The 20,120-nt window shown below is 53.1% G+C and overlaps 5 protein-coding genes across 11 annotated transcripts in view; 3 read left to right on the top strand and 2 right to left on the bottom strand.

Annotated features, from left to right (window-relative positions):
• NXN (nucleoredoxin) overlaps window positions 1-1,483 on the top strand; it is a 52,692-nt gene extending 51,209 nt beyond the window's left edge. The window contains exon 8 of the mRNA XM_054394253.1: window positions 307-1,483. Coding sequence (XP_054250228.1) covers window positions 307-489 — 183 coding nt within the window. The 3' untranslated portion in view covers window positions 490-1,483. The remainder of the gene's footprint in view (window positions 1-306) is intronic.
• Window positions 1,484-2,590: 1,107 nt separating this feature from the next.
• On the bottom strand, window positions 2,591-4,780 carry MRM3 (mitochondrial rRNA methyltransferase 3). The gene is made up of 4 exons (XM_054394534.1): window positions 4,506-4,780; window positions 3,968-4,212; window positions 3,399-3,566; window positions 2,591-3,195 (listed from the first exon to the last, which is right to left on the bottom strand). The coding sequence occupies exons 1-4, from the start codon at window positions 4,778-4,780 to the stop codon at window positions 2,648-2,650; spliced, it is 1,236 nt and encodes a 411-aa protein (XP_054250509.1). The 3' UTR covers window positions 2,591-2,647.
• Window positions 4,781-4,843: 63 nt separating this feature from the next.
• On the top strand, window positions 4,844-10,274 carry GLOD4 (glyoxalase domain containing 4). Of its 7 annotated transcripts, none has more exons than XM_054394191.1 (9): window positions 4,844-4,933; window positions 5,217-5,266; window positions 6,071-6,191; window positions 7,156-7,300; window positions 7,508-7,644; window positions 7,983-8,069; window positions 8,330-8,404; window positions 8,492-8,578; window positions 9,172-10,274. In XM_054394191.1, exons 1-9 carry the CDS (start codon window positions 4,844-4,846, stop codon window positions 9,235-9,237), a joined length of 858 nt encoding a protein of 285 aa, XP_054250166.1. In that variant the 3' UTR covers window positions 9,238-10,274. The 7 variants fall into 7 exon arrangements, with proteins under 7 accessions (XP_054250166.1, XP_054250169.1, XP_054250168.1 ...); XM_054394194.1 differs by having other exon boundaries at window positions 8,291-8,347; XM_054394193.1 differs by having other exon boundaries at window positions 8,291-8,404; window positions 8,546-8,578.
• Window positions 10,275-10,477: 203 nt separating this feature from the next.
• GEMIN4 (gem nuclear organelle associated protein 4) lies at window positions 10,478-13,772 on the top strand. The gene is made up of 2 exons (XM_054394533.1): window positions 10,478-10,487; window positions 10,563-13,772. The coding sequence occupies exons 1-2, from the start codon at window positions 10,478-10,480 to the stop codon at window positions 13,763-13,765; spliced, it is 3,213 nt and encodes a 1,070-aa protein (XP_054250508.1). The 3' UTR covers window positions 13,766-13,772.
• Window positions 13,773-15,915: 2,143 nt separating this feature from the next.
• On the bottom strand, window positions 15,916-19,854 carry TLCD3A (TLC domain containing 3A). The gene is made up of 5 exons (XM_054394389.1): window positions 19,733-19,854; window positions 19,126-19,209; window positions 16,900-17,113; window positions 16,609-16,704; window positions 15,916-16,185 (listed from the first exon to the last, which is right to left on the bottom strand). Exons 1-5 carry the CDS (start codon window positions 19,852-19,854, stop codon window positions 15,916-15,918), a joined length of 786 nt encoding a protein of 261 aa, XP_054250364.1.
• Window positions 19,855-20,120: the final 266 nt, after the last annotated feature.

The raw sequence follows: 20,120 nt of genomic DNA, 5'->3' as shown, positions 1-20,120 counted from the left end.
CCAAAAAAACTCCTGCCCCAGAGGTTCTGGGGTGCTGGGAGTTGTGCCCTGTGTGGGAAGGGTTGGAGGAGCATGTGGTTCCATCCAGCCTGGGATAAATCAGCCTGCTTTGGTTTTGGCACAAACCACAGGAGAGCAGGCAGTGGGGCAGGTGTTGCCAGCTGAGCTTGTGGTCCTGCAGTGCTGGTGCCAGGCCCAAGTGCTCAGGAGGTACTTGTGGGCTGGACCACAGCATTGGAAGCAGCAAATTGCTCCTGGTTGTTGTGGCTCTCATAACTCCTCTTTCCCTCTCATTTTGGCCCCCAGGATGACATGACCGACTCCCTGAGGGATTACACCAACCTGCCCGAGGCTGCACCCCTGCTCACCATCCTGGACATGTCTGCCCGGGCCAAGTATGTGATGGATGTGGAGGAGATCACACCTGAGATCGTGGAAGCCTTCGTCAGCGACTTTCTAGCAGACAAGCTAAAACCCGAGCCCATCTAAGGGAGCTTCTGCACCCACAGACGTTATTTAAACCTAGGTCTCTCTTCCGCCACTCGTGGATTCTCCAGCGTGTCCTCACGCCCAACCCAGTATCCAACCTTCTTGTGGTGCCTTGTTTTACGCAGTGAATCCTTCTCCTAAGCAAACTCCTTGAGATGCACTTTCAGCAGGGAGTCGTTGGCGTGTGGAGACTTCGCTTGTGCTTCATGGTGATATATTCTCTAATAAGCAGGCCAGAACTGTTCCCGTATCGTTATTTTATACACGGCACTAGCTAGCAGGCAAACCTTTTTGCATGGTGTTCTTCCCAACATATGCATCAGGCAGTGGATGGGGTTCCTGGGGCTCTTTTCTTCTCCTCCTTCCCCCTTCTTTCCCTTCCTACCACCCCTGCTGACTAAATGACTTCAAGGAAGCAATAAGGAAATTGTCCCTTTCACCCCTGGCCCGTCCCTTCCCCACGAGTGCCCCGGCGAGGCCAAGACAAAGTCTTAACTGCTGACAACCTCTGAAAGACTCTGTGCCGTGGTGCAGCCAAACTCTTCCTCCTGGGGCTGAGACCTTTTCAGGTGGGTTTCCCACCTCCCACTCCAAGCACTGACAGCCTTAGGTGGTGCTGGCTGTGCGTGTCAGGGTCTACCTGCCTGCGTCAGATGGGTGTTCCCTCTTTCACTCCTTCCCTTCTTCCCTCTCTGAGCCAGGAGGACAACCACCACCAGGCTGCCCTCACCTCTCATCTCTCCTTTGTGATCCCCCCTCACCATCCCCTTTTACCCCTCTTTCCGGTATGAATTGTCCTCTCTCCTATGTTAGTTGATTGAGCTGTTTTTCGTAGGTGTGTCTCAACCCCAAAGTTAATGGTGCTGTTCTTTAAAAACTAACCAAAACAATTAAAAAAAAAAAAAGAGAAAAATCCCTTTCTGACCCCCACAGCACAGCCGAGCCCCAAACAGTGACATTGTAAAAACTGTACATGGTGATTGGAACTTTGTAATAAAAGCCTTATAACAACCTCTGCCCCCAGGGTGCCCATTGCTGTGTTCCACTGCTGGAGAGAGGGAGCCTGGACAGGAGAAGGATCCTCCCTAGCAGGCCCCCCTGGTAGGTGTTGGTGCCAGACCCCCTGGTGGCTGATTCAGGGTGGTGTGTTTCCCCCCTGGCTAGTTCTGGAGCCAGGGTGGTCCAGTGCAGCCCCAGGCAGGGATCATACAATGATTTGGGTGGGAAGCTCGAGCTAGTTCAACCCCCTGAAGTGAGCAGGGACCTCTGCAACTAGAGGAGGTTCCACACAGCCCCATCCAACTTGACCTGGGCCATCATATCACCACTCTCACTGTAAAAAAAAAAAAAAAAAAGTCTCCCTCATCTTGATTCTAAATCTCCTTGTCCTGTCACAACAGGCACTGCTAAAGTCTTGTCCCCATCTTCCTTATCAGCACCTTTTAAGTACTGAAAGGCTGCGGTAAGGTCTCCCTGGAGCTTTCTCCAACCCCAATTCTTACCTGCCCTCACAGCAGAGGGGTTCCAGCCCTTGGATCATTGTTGTGGCCTCCTTTGGACCAGCTCCAACAGGTTCATGTCTCCCTGTGCTGAGGCCTCCAAAGCTGGACTCAGCCCTGACAGATGGGGCCTCACTAGAGCAGCAGAATCACCTCCCTCAACCCGTGGCCACAAAGCTTTGGGAAAGCACAGGCAGGACCCATTCAGGTGGCTCTCTTTGGCCTTTCTGACCCCCCCCCCCCCAACCACATAGCAGCAGCCAAACCACACAGCCCAAGGCTGTAAGAGGAAGGACACTGTCAGCAGCTGTGCCCTGACCCCACAGTGAGGGATCCCAGACCCCCTCAGATCTGGTGGGTGGGCCTGGAGGGGCCCTGCCAAGAGTTGCCACCGGGAGGGGTGGAAAAAGCCAGGCAGCTCGGAGCTAGCTGCTGAGAGGAGGGCTCCCACCCCAGCTGTCGGCTTTTCCCTTCTCACTAGCATCACCCTGCGGCCACAGTGCCTGGAGCCTGTCCTGGAGTCAGCCAGGCACAGCTCCAGCACTGCCAAAGCTCTTTGCTGCCCAATCACTGCAAACCAAACAGCCCGAGCTGCACTTTTATTAACTCTACACATGCCAAAGGGGAGAGAGGTTTCTTCAGCACCTGACCTCAGCAGTTCAGCCCACTACAGGGAATGTCTGCCTCTCATCTTCCTGCTGCTTGTGCCTCTGCAGCAACTGTCTCTTCCCTTCAAACAACACGATGGCAGCAGCCATAGCAGAGTTCAAGCTGTCCATGCCTGGCACCATGGGAATGACCAATCTCTTCCCTCCTGTGCTGGCTGCCAGTTGAAGTGCGTCTGGACTCAGGCCGTAGGTTTCTCCTCCGATCACCACTGCCACCGGAGCCTGTGTCCAGCTCTCGTAGTAATACTGCACAGCCAGCTCTGGAACGCAGACACCTGCTGCTCCCTCTTCATCCTCATGCTCAGGAGCAGCCTTGGGTTTGGATCTCAGAGGAGCAGGGCCAGCCTTGGAAGATCCCATCGGCATGGACATGGTCTCAGCCCGAGCGCCTGGGTCTTTATTGTCAGCCACACAGACCTGGATGGTAGGAGGAAGGTTGCTGGGAACAGATTCCCAGTCCAGGTCAGCGATGATGGGCAGACGGAAGTGAGCCCCCATGCCTGCTCGGAGCACCTTTGGCTCCCATGGATCCACACAGCCTGAGACAGAAGCAGGAAAAACAGTGACACTGCAGCAGCTCCACAAAGACAGGACTCAGTAGCCGCTGTCTCCTGCAGCAAACTGTGTCTGTGCTGGGCACTGCTTGTAAATGTGAGAAGAACATCTTCAAGCACTTCTTATTCCCTCTCTTGCCCCCAAATTACTCAAACTAAGCACTTTTTCCCCAGGAAGAGGCTCTTACCTTTGGTGAGCAGCACTTTCTCACAGCCTGCTCCTGCCGCAGATCTCAGAATAGTCCCCAGGTTTCCTGGATCTCGGATATTGTCACAGATGAGGAGCAGTGGTAAGGAGTTAGCCAGCTGAGCATCAGGGTAAGACATCTTGGCATGGTCAGGCTTGGAAAAGATCCCTGAGGAGACAAAGAGCTGACAGGCTTCTGACTAACATAACCCAAGGAGAGAGCTATTTCCTTTAGTTGCCCCAAATTTCACTAAAGAGGTGCTGGAGAAAGCATGAAGAAAAGCAACAGTCAGAGGTTTGAGAGGAGTTTGTCACTTGACAAGAACTATTATTTCCCAGCAGAGCTGGAGCCATGTGCTCTTAAAAATGGGTATTACCCTCTTCAGTGCACTCAAGGAGCCACTTCCACAGTTACTGCAGCAGACCAAAGAAAAGTGCATTCTCTCAAATTCTGCCACTTTTGACACATTGCCATGATATCTAGGGCAAGGTTATGAAGAGTGGTTATTCACTTATTGTGAGGGAAGTTTCTCTTTGAGCAATGTTGTAGCTGTTTCTAAGGCAACTTACCTATAAGCCCTTGAGGAGTTATGAGGTCAGACCAGTTCTTAATGTCCTCAAATTTCACCTTGACTAAGCTGGCTCGTTTTAGCTCTGCCTCAGGCAGCTCCTTCAGGTGCCCCACAGTGCTGAAGAAGAGTGTCTGAGGCACAGCTCCTGCTTCCAGGGCATCCCTGATCAGGCGATGACCTTCCAGCAGAACCTTCCCATGATGATCCCTAAATTTCTTCGACTTGGCAATAGTCACCACTTTTCTGTGGAGAAGTTAATCAGAGACAGTGACTGTGATGCTATCTACACCATCCATCAGTCTGAATGAGAACTTTACTGGGCCACTGAGAACTCCACTTGGAAGTCCCCCCGGTATCTTTTGAGCGGCTGTAACTGGCTCTACCTCGAGCCCCAAAATGTCAGGATTTGCCTCAGTTTGGAGACGTGACAGCAGGTGCTCAGAGGCAGTTCAGAGGAAGGCATCCCCCCAAGTCCCACAGCGCGCCCCGGGGCCAGGTCCCTCCCACAGCGATGACGTCCGCGGGCCGCGCCTCACCCCAGTCTCTTGTCACCGGGCGACGCCTTCTCGTACCACAGCCCCAGCCCGGCCGCGCTCCGCTCCACCGCTGGCTGTGGCGGAGGGGGCGGCTCTCGGGGGCTCTTCTGCTCCTCCGCCGCTGTTGCTCTCCGCTCTTTCTGCGGCGGCAACACTCTCACGGGGCTCCGCCGCAATGCCCGCACCCCTCGCCGTCCCACCTCCGCCTCTCTTATACCGCTGGGCCATAGTAACGAGGAGCCAAACTTGGGCGCCATCCTCCCCAGCGCTGCCATCTTCGCTCTCGTCACTTCCGCCAGGCGGGCGTCGCACCGCAGTGACGTCACCACCCCGCCGCTATGGGGGCCCGGCGCGCGCTGCACTTTGTCTTCAAAGTAGCGGACCGCGGGCGGACCGCGCGCTTCTACCGCGAGCTGCTGGGCATGAGCGTGAGCGCGAGCGCGGCGCGGGCCGGTCTTGAGGGGAGGGCGCGCGGCGGGAGCGGGGGTCGGGGGCTGGGGCCGGGGTCACCGTCACTCCTCGAGGCCCCCCAGATTTTCCGGTCCGCCCTGAAAGACGATTAGGGCCTTCTCCGCCTTCCGGGGTGCGGCCCCTGGCGACTGCGGCTTAAGCTCCTCCGCTCCGGGTCCGGCAGCGCCCCGTTGAGGCTGGTGACGACTGCTGAGGAAGGCCCCGCTTCTGTGCTCACCCCCTTCTTGCTTAATTCCTCAGGTTCTGAGGCATGAGGAGTTCGAGGAGGGATGCAAGGCCAGCTGCAACGGGTGAGTAGCGCCTTTGTGTCCTCCTCAGGCCTTTCTTCTGCATAAAACAGTTGCCAGCCACAACAAGCCCTGTGGTGGTGTTTTGTAGGTGAAATAAGGCTGGTTCTGGTTTGAGTTGGGTTTTGTTAAGTACTTCCCTTAAACAGTTGCCAGCCACGACAAGCCCTGTGGTGGTGTTTTGTAGGTGAAATAAGGCTGGTTCTGGTTTGAGTTGGGTTTTGTTAAGTACTTCCCTTAGAATCAGCAATTCCTCTCTTGTGTAGGTGTGATGTTTAAGTGGCTGTATTACACCTACAGGCTGATACTGAACTTGATAACATTATTTCTAAGCTTTCCTGGACAGGCAGTCAATTACGTTGGGAATTTTTCAGACATGGGGCCATCTGGGATCTTGAGTTAAAAATCTCTCCTTATAGCCCCAAACAACAGTTGTCTTTCTTCATAAGTCAAATCTTGCAATGTGGTGTTTAACCACATCCTCTTCCTACTTAGCAATAAGGAAATGGTGATATCATTCCAGCTAATTAGCAACTCCTGCTCCTAAAATGTGAGCTGTTAAGAAAAAGGTAGCATTGATTTTGTTGGGTGGTCATGATAGCCCAAGGTCAAAACTGCTGAGCAAAGAAGGTCCCTGTCTGCTGTGTGCTGAGCTGCAATGAGAGTTCTCCACAGCTCCTCCTTCGCAGGAGGTTACTGGATTACCATTTCTTTGCTCTAGAGATGCAGTTCTTCCTTAAAGTGTAATATGTGCAGTTCTTGATGATTATTGCTAGTACTCATAGCAATTAAATATGGATGTTCCAGCCCTTATGATGGAAAATGGAGCAAAACAATGGTGGGCTATGGGCCAGAAGACAACCACTTTGTTGCAGAGTTGACTTACAATTATGGTATTGGAGAATATCGCCTGGGCAATGACTTTCTGGTAAGTACCACACTTAGCAGCAAAACCATTCTTCTGAAATTAAGCTTTTCTGGGTTGATGATTAGGATTCTGTTCAGTGTATGGGTTTGTACCAGTTGTTTTTGTGCTGGGTGGTTCCTTAAACGCTTTTTTTTCATTGCTGCTTTTGTAGTTGTTTCCAAGTTGGAGAAGCAGAAACTAGAGCAGCTTTGTGATCTGTTTGGGATCCAGGAAACGCTTCCCTGAGCATCTTCCAGCTCAGTTGCTGGTGTTTGCTGCCAGATCCAATGTGGAATGGTTAGCTAAGGAGGATGTTGCTGTAGGAAAGCACTCTCTTATTTGTTATTACATATTTCTCTGCTATTTACTAGCTGACAGCCAGTGAAATCTCATGTTTCACCTATCAGTCTGTGGTGTGCATTTGCTTGTTGTCTCCCCAGAGCTAATATTCTTCCCCCAGGTGTCAGGGGAGGCTAAAGGAGCTGGGATTGTTTAGCCTGGAGAAGAGGAGGCTCAGGGGTGACCTCATTGCTGTCTACAACTCCCTGAAGGGAGGTTGTAGCCAGAAGGGGTTTGGTCTCTTCTCCCACGCAACCAGCACCAGAACAAGAGGACACAGTTTCAAGCTGTGCAGGGGAGGTTTGGGCTCGAGATGAGGAGAGCAGTCACAGAGGTCTGCCTAACCTGCTGGAGCAGTTAGGAACAAGGTTTTCTGCTTCTGTACAGTGTGTTGAACTGGAGTTCTAAATTCCTTTTTGCTTTTAATTTCCCTTTGGTGTGAAGACAGGGTCAATTAACACATTGTCAAGATATGTGAGATACACAGTAAGACTCAGCTTATATAGCAGCAAGATACTCAGTTCTCAGGAGACCCTACGCTCCATTTGTAGTAATAAAAAATGATCTGATTCGTTCCTGAGGCAGGCTATTAAAAGGCAGGACTTGCACCCTGTGAGTTTTGTGTGTTTCTGTTCTGTCCTGTCAGGGTATAACACTTGTGTCCAGCCAGGCTGTGAGCAATGCAAAGAAGATGGGGTGGCCCCTCAAAGAAATCGCAGCTGGTGTTTTTGAAGCTGAAGCCCCAGGAGGATACAAGTTCTACTTGGAAGACAGGGAACAAGCCAAACAAGGTGACACACACAGAGTGGCTCTTACTGGTGTTCAACACAGATCTATCAGTGGAGTATTAGAACAGGTTCTGTGTTTGTCTCGATGGCATGCCCTGAAACAGAGCATGGTTTTCTTGTTTCTTTGTTACTTTCCTTCTCAAGAAAGTACAACTGAGTTTAGAACTGCAATATATTTGTTAATGATTTCAAATTATGGCAATCTTACAGATCCTGTGCTGAAGGTGACCTTGGGTGTCTCTGATCTGCAGAAGTCTGTTAACTACTGGTCTGACTTACTCGGGATGAAAATATATGAGAAGGATGAGGGAAAACAAAGGGCTTTGCTGGGCTATGGGGATAACCAGGTTAGACCTTGGAAAACTTTCCAGTCCTGATTTTGAAGAGTTGTGTCTCACCATAGAAACCTCTTGTTTTGTGAGAATAAAATCTTAAAGGGAAAAAAAAAAAAAAAAGCTCATAATTAAAGCAACTGTGTGCTTAATTTTGTGCTTTTAAATTGAAGCTTGTGTACACTTAACTGCGTTTTTAAAACCAAGCAGTGGTTTGCTCTGGTGCATCTGGCTTGTTTGGAGATGTGTGTGTATGGGTGATTTTGAAGTTATCCACATGCTGAGAAGCTGGAGTGAATGTAGCACTGAGAGCAGCATCCTTGCAAGTTGGGCTTTCTCTTTGTCTCCTTCAGTGTAAGCTGGAGTTGAAGTCTGTTGGAGGAGCAGTGGATCACGGGACAGCATTTGGGCGGATTGCATTCTCCTGTGCAAAAGAGGAGGTGATATTACGTTTCCCTTACCCCTCTCCTTACCCAGAGCTAATGAGTGGGAAGTTCAGTCCCAGTAAGAGCAAAATACCTCAGGTTGAACAGAATAATTCCAAGCAGATGCTCTGTTGGTATTTGCCACAATGGAGTGGTGGATGACGGGGAACTGTGAGAATGACTTGAATGCATCTGATCTTTGCCTGGGATTGATTTTTGTTTGTCTTCTGTTTAAGTTGTCAAAGATTGAAGCACTGATGAAAACGGAGAATCAGAAAATTTTAACACCTCTGGTTAGCTTGGACACACCTGGCAAAGCCACAGTGCAAGTGATTATTTTGGCTGATCCTGTGAGTAGCATTGGAAACAGTGATTAAAATCGAGTTCGATTTCTCTCTGCCATGTATCTAACTTCTCTGTTCTTAAACTTGGTGTAGGATGGCCATGAAATCTGTTTTGTGGGAGATGAAGCATTCAGAGATCTGTCCAAGGTGGACCCTAACGGTGACAAATTGTTAGATGATGTAAGTAATGCTGTCAGCACGTTTGTTTCCTTCCTGATAAAATCACATAGGTTGGAAAAGATCTTAAAGACAGAGTCTAACCACTAAAAATTTGTTATTATAGATACTTGTAGACTCTAATTTTCACTCCATATGGAGTTTTGCTGAGAAGCAAGTCTTGCTGAAGAAACCAAATCACTTTCTAAAGTTCACTTAGTGTCCTGGCTAGAGTTTACCAGTCCTGCTCTCGGGGCAGCCAGGTGATGATGTGTGTTGTTGGATGCATCAACAGCACTTTAAGTGGCCACAGAAAATGCTTTGTGAGCTGCAGTAATGTCAGTGCAGAAGGACATCTGCCCAAGGCAGAGGGGCTCTGTGGGCAGGCTGTGTTTAAACTATCCTGCTTTGCTCTTGTGTCACCAGATCATCTGTTTATTTGCCACAGCAGAGTGTTAGCTTTCAGTGTCCGTTTTCCTTTATCAGAATAGCTTTCCTCTGAATTAGAAAGTGTCTTTGTGACCAGTGTGGGTTTGTGGGGGGGGCTGGTGAGGATGATCAGCCAGACATCTGATGACTTGGCTCTTCTGAACACAGCAACCCTTCTCTTTGTGCAGGCCATGGCGGCAGACAACAGCGACAAATGGTTTGCTGAACAGAAGAAGAAGAAGGCTGCTGCTTAGCTGGAGAGAAGGGCTGGGCTGCTGCTTCGTGCCTTGGTTTTCATCTGAGAAAATGCCAATCCTGTATAATAATATATTGCATTCCCCTTCCAGTCAGAGGTGCCATGATGTCCCATGTTGGTTGATTTGTTTGATTTTAAGCTTTTGTCTCACTGCTGCTGTCTCCTTCAAGCAAAAAACATGTTCTCCTTCAGAAAAATTGGGTTCTGCAGTAAGGAGCGGGCTTCAAAATTGGAGGGCATCAGTTAAGAGGAAAACATCTCATTTCTGTGTTGTTGTTATACTTGAAAAAGAGGTTGCTAGATTCATTACATTCTGGCTTTTGCAGCTCGGAGAAGAGATTTTCAGGCAGCTGTGGCTGTATCATGAGTGTCCCACTTCAGTGGCAAGGTGCTGGGGTGAAGGGAAGGGCTGTGTGTGGAGGACTGGAGCAGTTCAGTTGCCATTTCATACGCTTGGTTATTGGGAATGAAGAAATCATCCTGCTAAAACATGTGGACAGTCTAGTCTGGAACAAACCCTGTTTGCATTCCAATCTTTTCTCGCTGGGGTTATTGATATGGTGGTTTCCATCCCAAAATGAAGAGCCTTACATATTCCAGACTGGAGCCAGGGCCTTGCTTCAGGGCATGTAGCAACACTATGCTGTCTGCTGAGGCAGCTCAGAATAAGTCTCTCATGGTTTTGCAGTTAGCTCTTGTTGAGAAATTGCCTTTGAATGTAACAGTTCAGGGTTTATTAGGTTGGAATGAAGTCACTCAGCTTTTGCTGGTGGAATTAGGGCTGGGAACACTGGGAGCACTTGCCAACATTGTGTGTGTCAGGCATGCTGTCTCGTTTGATATTTTTCCTTGAGGAAAACCTTAAATATCCTGCAGAGCAAAGCAGAAGGCAGCAGCTGGGGCAGGTGCTGGGGCACATTGGCACTTGGGGTGAATGTTCTGAGTTTAAACAGGAAATATTTCTCATTGTGATTGCGTTGTTGGAATTTTGGTTCAAGTTCAAGATGATTGTCGCTTTTAAAACAAATAAAAGAGTTGGGGGAGGACAGTCTGCCTTCCTCTGCGCGGCCCCGAAGATTCCTTTGCCTTTAAATTGCGGGGAATTACTAATCGCAGGAAGAGCAGGGGCGGGAAGCGAGGGCTGGTAGGCGGTGCCGCCTCCAGGCCGCCAGGGGGCACTGTGCGGCGTGCCGGGGCTGGCCGTGTGACGTCAGGGCGCGCCGCGCGCGGCCGCCGCCATGGAGCCCGGTGAGTGCGGGTCGGGGGGGAGCGGGGAGCGGCAGGGAACGGGGAATGGGCCCGGGTAACGGTGTCTCTGCGCAGGGCCGTGGGGCGTGTGCGAGGAGACGGCGATACTGCAGGGCGGCTTCCTGCTGGCCGCCCGCCTGATCCAGCCGCGGCCATTGCGGGAGCTGCTCAAAGCCGAGTGGCCACGCGTGGGACCCCCAATCACCGACGCCCTGCGGGAGATCGGCGCCCGCTGCCCTTCGCCGCTGCAGCACAGCCTCTGGAAGAAGGAGGCCGTGGCCATCGTCTGGGCTAAAGTCCTGCTGCCCGCCCCGCCGGCCCCCTCGCTGGAGTTGGAATGGCAGGAGGACGGCTTCTTCTCCGTGGGCAGGATGATCCCCGATGTCAACCGCACTGTCCTCTTCGAGCTGGTTAAGGCCCTCGGCGGATCCCGGCTCTTCGTGCAGCTGCTGCTGGCGCTGCCCCAGGATGTACGCCATAGCGAGCTGCAGCACCTGGTGGAGTACATCGCCAGCGAGACGTCCTCATCAGACATCAGCTTCTTCTTGGACGTGTGGTGGGAGGTGATGAAACACAAGGAGGGACAGGAAGATGCAACGGTCTCTGCGTTCAGTACTCTCATGTGTCAACATGGCTGTGAGACCTCTCTGGATGATGGTCTCCAGCCCCCAAAGAGGTTCAAGGGTGACCCTGGCTCTCTGAATGACTCTCCTGCTGCTACCAGCCTGTTCATGGTCCTGATAGAGGGTTTGAAGCAAACCTACAGGAGCATCACCCTGCCCCGCATGAAGTGCTATGCCTTGGCCAATCTGGTGGAGCTTCTCTCTATGTTCACTGAGCTGGAGGCAAAGGTTGTCCCCCTCCCAGTCACAGAGTACCTGGCCAAGATCAGCTCTGTGGTCAGCCTCTGGATCAGTGACACTGAAAGCCAGTTCCATCAGAGTGGGCTAGATGAGAAGGTGAAGGAAGCAGAGAGAAGCATGAGCCTCTTGTCTGTGGCCAAGCTCTCTCATGAGGAGCTCTTTGTTGGCTTGGGTTTTCTCTGCAGCTTGTTGCATGCTTGGGGAGAGGAGTTGCAGGGCACCTTGAACAGCTCTGAGGGGCTCTGCTACGAGAGCTACCGGCTCCTGGACTCTCTTACCACCTTTGGGAAGAACCTGATTTCCTTCTCAGAAACTAGAGACCTGGGTGAGGATGAGGCGCACACAGTGTTAGAGCTGACACAGGTCACCAAGGACTTTCTCAAGGAGATCAGCACCAGTCTGAAGGGCAAAAATTTGGACACCAGCCTTGTGCTTTCAGTTGCTGTGACAATCATTGAGCAAAAGCTGGACCGGCATGTGGAGGTGTGCTCCATTTTTGCTTCTGACAAGACCTGGGCCTTTTCAAAGGACTGGGTTGACTGCCTTGTGAAAAACAAAGGTCTCTTCCAGAAACCAGAGCTAGTTCTGAAATTGCTGGAGACACTGGTGAACTTTGCTATGTCCCACCAAGACAAGGAGGCCCGAGAGCTGCAGATGAAAGTGACCAAAGCCATTGTGGAGTGTTACACTGAGCTTTCATTAACTGACAAAAACAAAGTGATCTCAGGTGTTCTGACATCCTGGGGTGGACCAGGTCTGTCCCTGAGCTTGCAGGTTGTCATGGAGGGGTTCCAGGAGGACCTGAATGTGACTTTCAACCAGATCACAAAGAGCGTGTCTGATGAAGGCCTGACCAGGGCTGTGGCTTCTGTGGCCAGGCTCGTGCTGCTGTATCCCGAGGCCACAGTGAAGCAGGTTTGCAATCTTGCTGTCATCAACCTAGGAGCACACCAGTTCCTTGCACAAATCCTCTGCTCCTTCCCAGCACTGAGCTTTTTGGAGACCTGTGATGATCCAAACAGGCCACACAGCCTGGTGGTGAAGTGTCTGGAAGAAGCAATATGGGGGAGGCTTTCCTCTGTGAGGGAAGAGGAGCAGTTCCTTGAGTTCTTGGCCTTTCTCATGCAGCCAAGCTCAGCCACGCCACTTGTGTCACCTGCAGAGGTGACCAAAGCCTTTGTCCTTCCCTATTTGAAGTCAAACTCTGCTCAAACTGACCTGAGCCTCCAGATCCTCAATAAGGTTTTGGGGATACAGCACTGTTCTGAAGAGCACTGGATCAAGTCCTGTCACCCATTCCCACTTCTCCTCAGCCTCTGCAAGCTTCTAGATGGTTACACAAAGTACTGGCATCAGCCCAGGGACCAGCTCTTCCCTTCACTGGAGACCAAAGACCTGATACTGAACATCCTCTGCCAGTTCTGTGAGGTGGTAAGGCCAGAAACCATCCCCTCCCCTGAGCTGTGGGTGCAGTCGCTGGCTTGGCTGCACAGGAAGGTGGCATCACTGGACTGGACCATCGGTCTCCGGCTGAAGAAGCTTTATGGAGACCACTTCAAGAATGAGGTCCCGGCAACGCTGTTTGAGATCTGCACACTTCCTGAGGATGAGTGGACATCCCAGCCTTTGCCAGCCTATGGACCGGGCAGCGGGCTCCTGGCATGGATGGAGTGCTGCTGTGTGTCCGTGGCTCTTAGGGACACTATGCTGACGCTCCTCAAAGTCAATGTGGACAACCCCGAAGAAGTGAATCTCTTCAGCAAAGGGTTCCTGGTGGCCCTCATACAGGTCCTTCCTTGGTGCAGCCACAGTGAGTGGAAGAGGCTCATGCACGTGGTGGAAAATCTGCTGCAGAGGCAGGTGCTGCATGTGCCCTACACGCTGGAGTATGTGCAGTACATGCCCCTGCTCAACCTCCGGCCCTTTGCCTGCCCCCTCCAGCTCTCTGTGCTCTTCTTGCGTGGCTTCCAGCTCCTCTGCAGCTCCAGCTGTTCCACCTGGCTGCCGGCAGAGGCTTGGCTCCACGTGGTCCAGCTCTACTGTGGTAGCCTCACAGACCTGCTGGGCTCAGTCAAGAGCACTGCAGGGCCCCCCTCACCGTCTGCTGAGGACAGAAACTTCACGCAGGAGGTGGCCTTCATCTGCATTCAAATGTTCTGTCACCTGCTGCATGTTGCCACCATGCTGCCGGACACGGGGTGTGGCGAGCCGCTGGTGGTGGTGGCCTTGGAGATCCTCTCACAGTATGAGATGTTCAGCAGCGCTGATACAGCCCCCAGCAACGTGCTGCGGAGAGCCAATGAGAGACACTTCTTGGAGTCCATCACAGACAACGTGGGCGACAAGGAGCTGCGCAGCACCCTCCTGCAGAAGCTCAGCAAGCTGGGAGCCCACTCGGCTGGAGAGCTGGCTTGAGAAGGTGGAGAGGGCAACAGGAGGGCACTGACCCTGCCTCAGGACAGCCCTTACCTCGGAAACTTGTAAGAGCTGTAATAAACCTTTGCTATTTTTCACTTCTGAGCTCATTTTCCCCCTGCTGTGTTTCCATCTAGCCTGAGCAGGGTCCATGTAAAGTTGGGTAGCAACAACTACTGCCTAATTTTCCAGCTGTGCACACAGCTGTTTTGAGCCAAGCTGCTGGTCCTGTGCCTCCAGCCTTGCCTGCTGGCAGGCTGGATTTATCCAGAGAGCCCAGCAGCCTCCTCTGGTGTCAGGGAAATTGTCTCCCTCTGGCTCCCCTGCTGCTAACACCGTCCTAGTCCTGGCAAGGTTGCTGGGTTCACCCTGTGCTGCAGGCAGCCAGTGAGTAAGTTCAGGACAAGCAGGAACCCTTTGAAATTTTAATGTGTGTGGCTCCTGCCCAGAGGTGAGGGTGCAGCAGTGACCCTGTGTGTTGACACCCTCCACCCAGAAATGAACGGCACGTGGGAGAGACATCCTGTGGTGTGACTCAAAAGAAATCTTTATTGGTCTCCTGATAGTAACTAGGGCAGTGTTAGTGCAAACTGAGGTGCCTCCTTGGCTTTGTGTGTGTGTGTCCATCCCTAAGGCACGTTATTTGCAATGGAAACAGTGAGATACAAACGTCTGGAACAGGTTGCAAGCGGTTTGGACATAAGCTGGTCGTTAGTTTAACAGTTGTGTTTGTGCAATAACCAACCCTGTGTTGGAAGAGGCCCTTTGCTTTACTCCTTCCAGAACACAGTCGTGGCTGGGACAAGATCCAATACCCAAAAGAACCAGGTCTGCCAGAGCTGAGCCCTTGGTTTTAGACAGAATCGAAGGCACAAAGTAGCCACAGGTCTCCAGGCACAGGGGGCTGCTGGGGTCACACTGGTGTAGTACCTGTCCTGGAGCAAGCGTGGGAGCTGCAGGGAAGGAACCAAACTGCTGCTGGCTGACTTGCACACACCTGCAAGGCTTGTGAGCCCTGTGGTGTGAAGTCTGTACCCACTTTGCTGTGACTGGACTGAACTGGTGAAGGACACAGCTGAGCATCCATCCCAGGGTTTGCTGGTTCCTCCTGCACTGCCCCAGTTCCTTATGTGGCAGACCTCAACTCATCATAGAATGGGATGGGGCAGGGGAGGGATGGAGTGTAGGACCAGAGCTCAGGCTGTACTGGATATTTTAAATACCCATTCTGGAGGTGCAGGGCTGCTAAAAGCATCTGTGGTTAGGAGACAGGGTTGAAAGTTGTCCGCCTGCCAAGTAAGGGCTCTGCACAGTGATCTGTGTGTTGGTGAGATGAGGACTTGGCAGTCTCCTGTCCTCATCCTGCCCCTCAGACATGGGTGCTCTGCCCTGCCAGCATTGCTCTAAGACAGTATAACCATTTTCTGTCCTAGTGTGAGCTTCTCTCCCCTCCAGCCTGCTGGAGACACCTGAGCCATCCTTCCCTGGGACTGCCAGCCACAGCCACCAGACAGTTATAGTGAAAAGCACCTTTGGGTTATGTGGAGTAAATGAGTTTGAGCCCAGCAACAGAGAGAGGTAAGAGGCTGAACGTGGCTGGGATGTGGAAGTCAGGTCAGGAAAAGGCTGTGCAGAACCCTGTTGCAGCCCCCAGGCTTGGCTTTGCTCTCAGCTGGAGGCTGTAAAACGGAGCCAGAGGGGTGAGCTGGGGCAGCAGCAGGTCCAGCACACGGCTGCCCAGGGCTGCTGCATGGGGCTGGGCATGTTCCAGCGTCACCTCCACGCCACGCTGTGCCGGTGTCTGGTGTCAGCCCTGAGGGACATGGAGTGGGGGTGTAACAAATCCCTCTCAGGTAACCTTGAGTGCAATGCTGCAGCGCTGAATCCCAGAAGGAATGTTGTGCTTAAAGGCTGCTCCTCCAGCTCCCACGGAGGACACAAGGCACTGGGAGTGGCATGGGAAGGAAGTCTTCCTGGCGCTGCCTGGCACGGTGGTGGAGACGGCAAGGCTGCTTCCAGCTGAAGCAGCCCAGTGGTGTTGCTCTGCTTCCGCTGCTCTGCTCCCACACTGGTCCCTGCAGTGAAGGTTGAAGAGCTGGGGGGTGCTGAGCGTTCTCCAGCCCCCACACTGGGCTGCCGCAGCCGGGCCCTTATCTGCCCTTGTCGGCGGGGGAGCGGCCGTAGAGGCGAGCGGCTTTGCGGCAGATGAGCCTGAACCAGTAGAGCTGGGGGGCGATGAGGGAGGCGTTGGCGATGTTGCAGTGCAGGGGGATGCGGAAGGGCACCATGTAAACAGGGATTCCCACCTGCCTGCCATAGGCCGCATACATGAAGGGGAAGAGGAGAATACGGCAGAGGAAGAAGGTCACCAGGACGAGGACTCCGTTCACCTTGTGCAGGAGGGTGTCCTGCATTTTGAGCTGGGGAAGGAGGAAGGTGAACGTGAGGTGAGTGCTGGGGGAGCTGCCTATGCTGGGAGTATGTATCCAAGCATCCAGGAGGTCTGCATGGGACAGCATTCTGGGAAGAGCAGGAAAGTGAGGTGGGAAGAGATGGAGGAGAGCAGGGGAAAAGGAGGTGTGTGGGGCAGGAGGGAGTGTGGTGCAGGGGGAGGTACAGACAGGAGAGGGCAGCACCAGGCCACAGCACAGTCCCCAGTTCGGGAAAACAGGTGGAAACCTAACAGGAGGCTGAGAGGTAGCACTGGAGGGGAGCTTGAGGTTATGGCTGTGGGGCTGCCCCACTCTGAGACCCCCAGGCCACGTGCTGCTTGAACAGGGGCTGATGGAGAAGGGCAGCCTGGGGCAGGAAAGGGGCGTGAGCAGCTCTCCCTCCTCACCTACCTGCATGAGGATTTTGCCCAGTGATACGAAAGGAGTGCTCAGCTCTGCTATGAAGATGCAGCCCACGAAGAAGTCCCCCAGCTCTCCCCTGAAGTGCTGCAAAAAAAAACAGTAGTGAGCCCGGGGTCCTTCTGGAGAGGTGGCCAGGAGTCAACACCCAGCATCTCCAGGGGCTTATGGGCTCTTGATCAGCAGAGATGCTTTGCCAGACACAACCATGGTTGCAAGCTGTTGCAGCCATGTGGGGCTCCTTGAGGGCTGGGCTCCATAGCAGCCACACCCAGTCTTTACCTGGGTGATGGGGGTGAGCACGATGAGGATGAAGAGGTGGTGGGTCACCATCAGCCGCTCCTGCAGAAGGAAGCTCCACACACTGGCCAGGGAGTGCTTCTTCTCCACGACTCCCCTCTCCTGGCTCTTGTGCCAGTGGCAGAGGTACATGACGTAAATGTCGTAGGTCATGTAGGGAACAAGGACCCAGATGTACTCCACAGCCAGCCAGTGCCTAGGGGAGGAGCAGCACACACAGAGGCATCACCATGGCTCTGAGCAGGTGGGAGAGAATCTTTAGATGTGGAATTGAAGAAGAGATTTTGAAGCTGATGTTGGGCTGAGAGGTTTTGAGGTTTAACTTGATTTGGTTCAGCAGAGAAAAGGTACCAGGTACACACGGAGGACGTCTCCTTGGTGCTGCTGTGCCAGGCACTGAGCTCAGCCCAGCCCAGCACAAACACAGCACTGATGGGAGGATGTTTGTTAGCCCTAGGGCCAGGTGTTTGCTGGGCGAGCTATGGGCACAGCACCGCTCAGGATCCAGCACTAATCCAACACCTCTGCAGCATGAAATCCTCCCCTAAACCCTGGGGCATGCAGAGCTGATATTTTGTAAGAGATGAGCTGCAAGATCATGTTCTGCCTGCCTGCCACCCTGCTCTGTCTGGCTGCTGAACCCAGGGAACATTTGGAAAACACTTGGAGACCTCAGAGTTAATTAGAGATGCCTGGCCTAGACTTTGGAGAGTGAAGTGCAAAGTATCTAATACAGGCAATAAACCCCCATGAGACATTTATCTGTTGGGAAATAATTGCAGGCAGCTGCCTGTTCCCAAAGCATTGGAATCCTGGTTGCACAATCCAGCCCAGCTCTGCAGGGACACCGAGCTCCTTAAAAAGTCCTGAGTAAATTCACACCAATAAAAACGCCAAACCACCCCACACTGCTGCTTAAAGAAATGTAGCTTGGGGCCCAAACAAACCTGCTTTTGCTCTCCTGCCATCTCAAGGAAAATGAAGTTCATGCGTTCCCGTTCCAGATAGAAAGACGTAAGTGATGTAAAGCTGGGAGGGGAAGCCACCAGCTATTGTGTTTGCAAAACTTGCCCAGGGCTTTGGAAGGCAATTATGGTGCCAGCAACGTAATGATTGCCTGCCCATGTAAATAAATTGGCGAATTTTACTGCGACCTTTGTGATGTTTCCTGGCGTGCTCTCTCGCTGTCATTCTTGAGGCCTTCCCTGCTGAGCACTGGGCTCTATTTCCTTCAGATACAAAGAGAATCTAGGTCTCTGACCACAGAGTGTTTGCACTGAGCTGCTGGTCTTGAGAACGCTTGGCCAAGCACACAACTCCGGGGAGAAGGAGGGCTGCCAGCCCTGTGTGGGTCTGGGGTTTATCAGCTGCCCCCTCTATACAGCAGATGTGGTATTTTAGAGCAAAAAAGCAACTCATTGGACTGCCCAGGTTACATGGGACTGAGCAATTTGGATAGATCTCACTGTTTAGAGCAAGGTAGGATGTTCCACATCTGTGTATAAAGGCACATCTGCAATGACTGAGAGGGCAGCCCTCCTGAAAATCACCTTCGGATGTGGTGTGTGACGATCAAGTTCCAGCTCAACATAATTACAATCTTCCCTCTTACAATCGTCTCTGCTAGTCAGGATAATAGCTCTGTTTTTAAGTCTTCTGACCCAGATTGCACTATCACTGCTGCCCAGAGCCTCTTCTAGGGTAGTTTATCTCAGAGCACTGAGGACAAGATGATGTGATTTTCCTCCTCAGCCAACTTCATACTGATTTTCTCATTTCTGGACTCCTTTCAGAATCCATTTGGCACAGAGAAGGTGATGCATCTCTAAAATCAGTTTTCTCTAGGTCTGCTTCACTCCTTCACAGACTTGTAGGAGACTCCTTACCCCTTTGCAAGTGAGGATGTCTTTATCTTTTTACCCATCTCTGGGCCAATGTTACAGCCCATCCTCAGGAGAAGGCCCTTGTACTGGCAGAGCAGCCCTAGGTCTGAGTGCACTGAACTGTCCAGTGCCTTTCAGGGTGTGTACGGCCAGCACATTGCCCAACCCTTCCCCTGAAGGGGGGGAAAGAGGAACATGGACACTGGTTGTCCTCTCCCCTTTGTACGTCCAAGCTTTTGGTATAAACTACTCCAGATGTGAGCTGGCCATGGGCACAGCCTCTGCATGTTCCTTGCGGGGCAGCAGGGCTCTTGTCTGGGATTACCTGTCATGAACCACATCCTTGCAGTTAAGGACAACCATGATCCCCGATACTGTCGCCATCGTGGCTTGGACTGTTGACACCAACCTGAAGTGGAGAGAGGGAAAATGGGTCACCCCACCTGTCACCCCAGAAGGGCCAGGGAACCTGGTGGTGGCCTTGGTTGCACCAGGAGAGCTGTCAGTACTTTGACACCCATGCCATGCACACCCCAGCATGGCGTGGGACGTGGCCAGGGTGGCTGTGTCAGTGCTGCCATCCGGGGACACGGCAGGGGGTTGTTTTCAGGTCTTGTCCCTTCCACCCCCGTGGGTGAGCAGTAACCCTGCCCTGTTCGCCACAGGCAGAGCGCTGCACCCAAGCATCCCCACTCCCCGAACGGCTACTGCGCAGGGCTGCCTAGACCTGGGGGCTGTGCCAGCCTCCGGACCCTGCTCCCCTCGTGGGGTCTGGGCTTGGGGCTCTGAGGTGCAGGCTCCCACCCTCCGGGGTTGATGCTCTTAGCCCGTGCGGATCGCTCCGGCTCCCAGTACCGGTCCCGGGCCGCCGGGATGGGTACCGTTGGCGGCCCAACGCGACCTGAGGCACCTCCCGCCGATCCCGCCCGTACCTGCCGCTGAGGAGGATGCGGTCCTTGAGGCTCCATCCCGGGGCGGCCCAGTGCAGTAACCGGATGCAGAGGACGAAGAGCCCCGGGAAGAAGGCGGAGGCGAGGGCCAGCGTCCGCCACATGGAGACGATTGTCGCCGGGCTGCCTCCCGCCGCCGCTTGTCAACAGCAGCCGGGCGGCGGGAGGGTCCCTCTCGGTACCCACTGGCTTGGCTCGACTCGGCCCGACCCGGCCCTGCCACCCCCGCCGCCGGGACGCGCCCCGAACCGCCGGGGGCCAGGCCCCGCCCCAACCCTGAAGGCTCCGCCCCAATCCGGGAACCACGCCCCCCAGAGACACGCCCTCCGCATAGGCCCTGCCCCCTCGGCGGGCGCGCGGCAGAGCCGTG

The sequence above is a fragment of the Indicator indicator genome, chromosome 30 (genome assembly GCF_027791375.1).
Source record: "Indicator indicator isolate 239-I01 chromosome 30, UM_Iind_1.1, whole genome shotgun sequence".
In the NCBI taxonomy this organism is placed as follows: domain Eukaryota; kingdom Metazoa; phylum Chordata; class Aves; order Piciformes; family Indicatoridae; genus Indicator; species Indicator indicator.
Note: the sequence above shows the minus strand (reverse complement) of the source record. Positions and strands in the feature narration are given on the sequence as shown.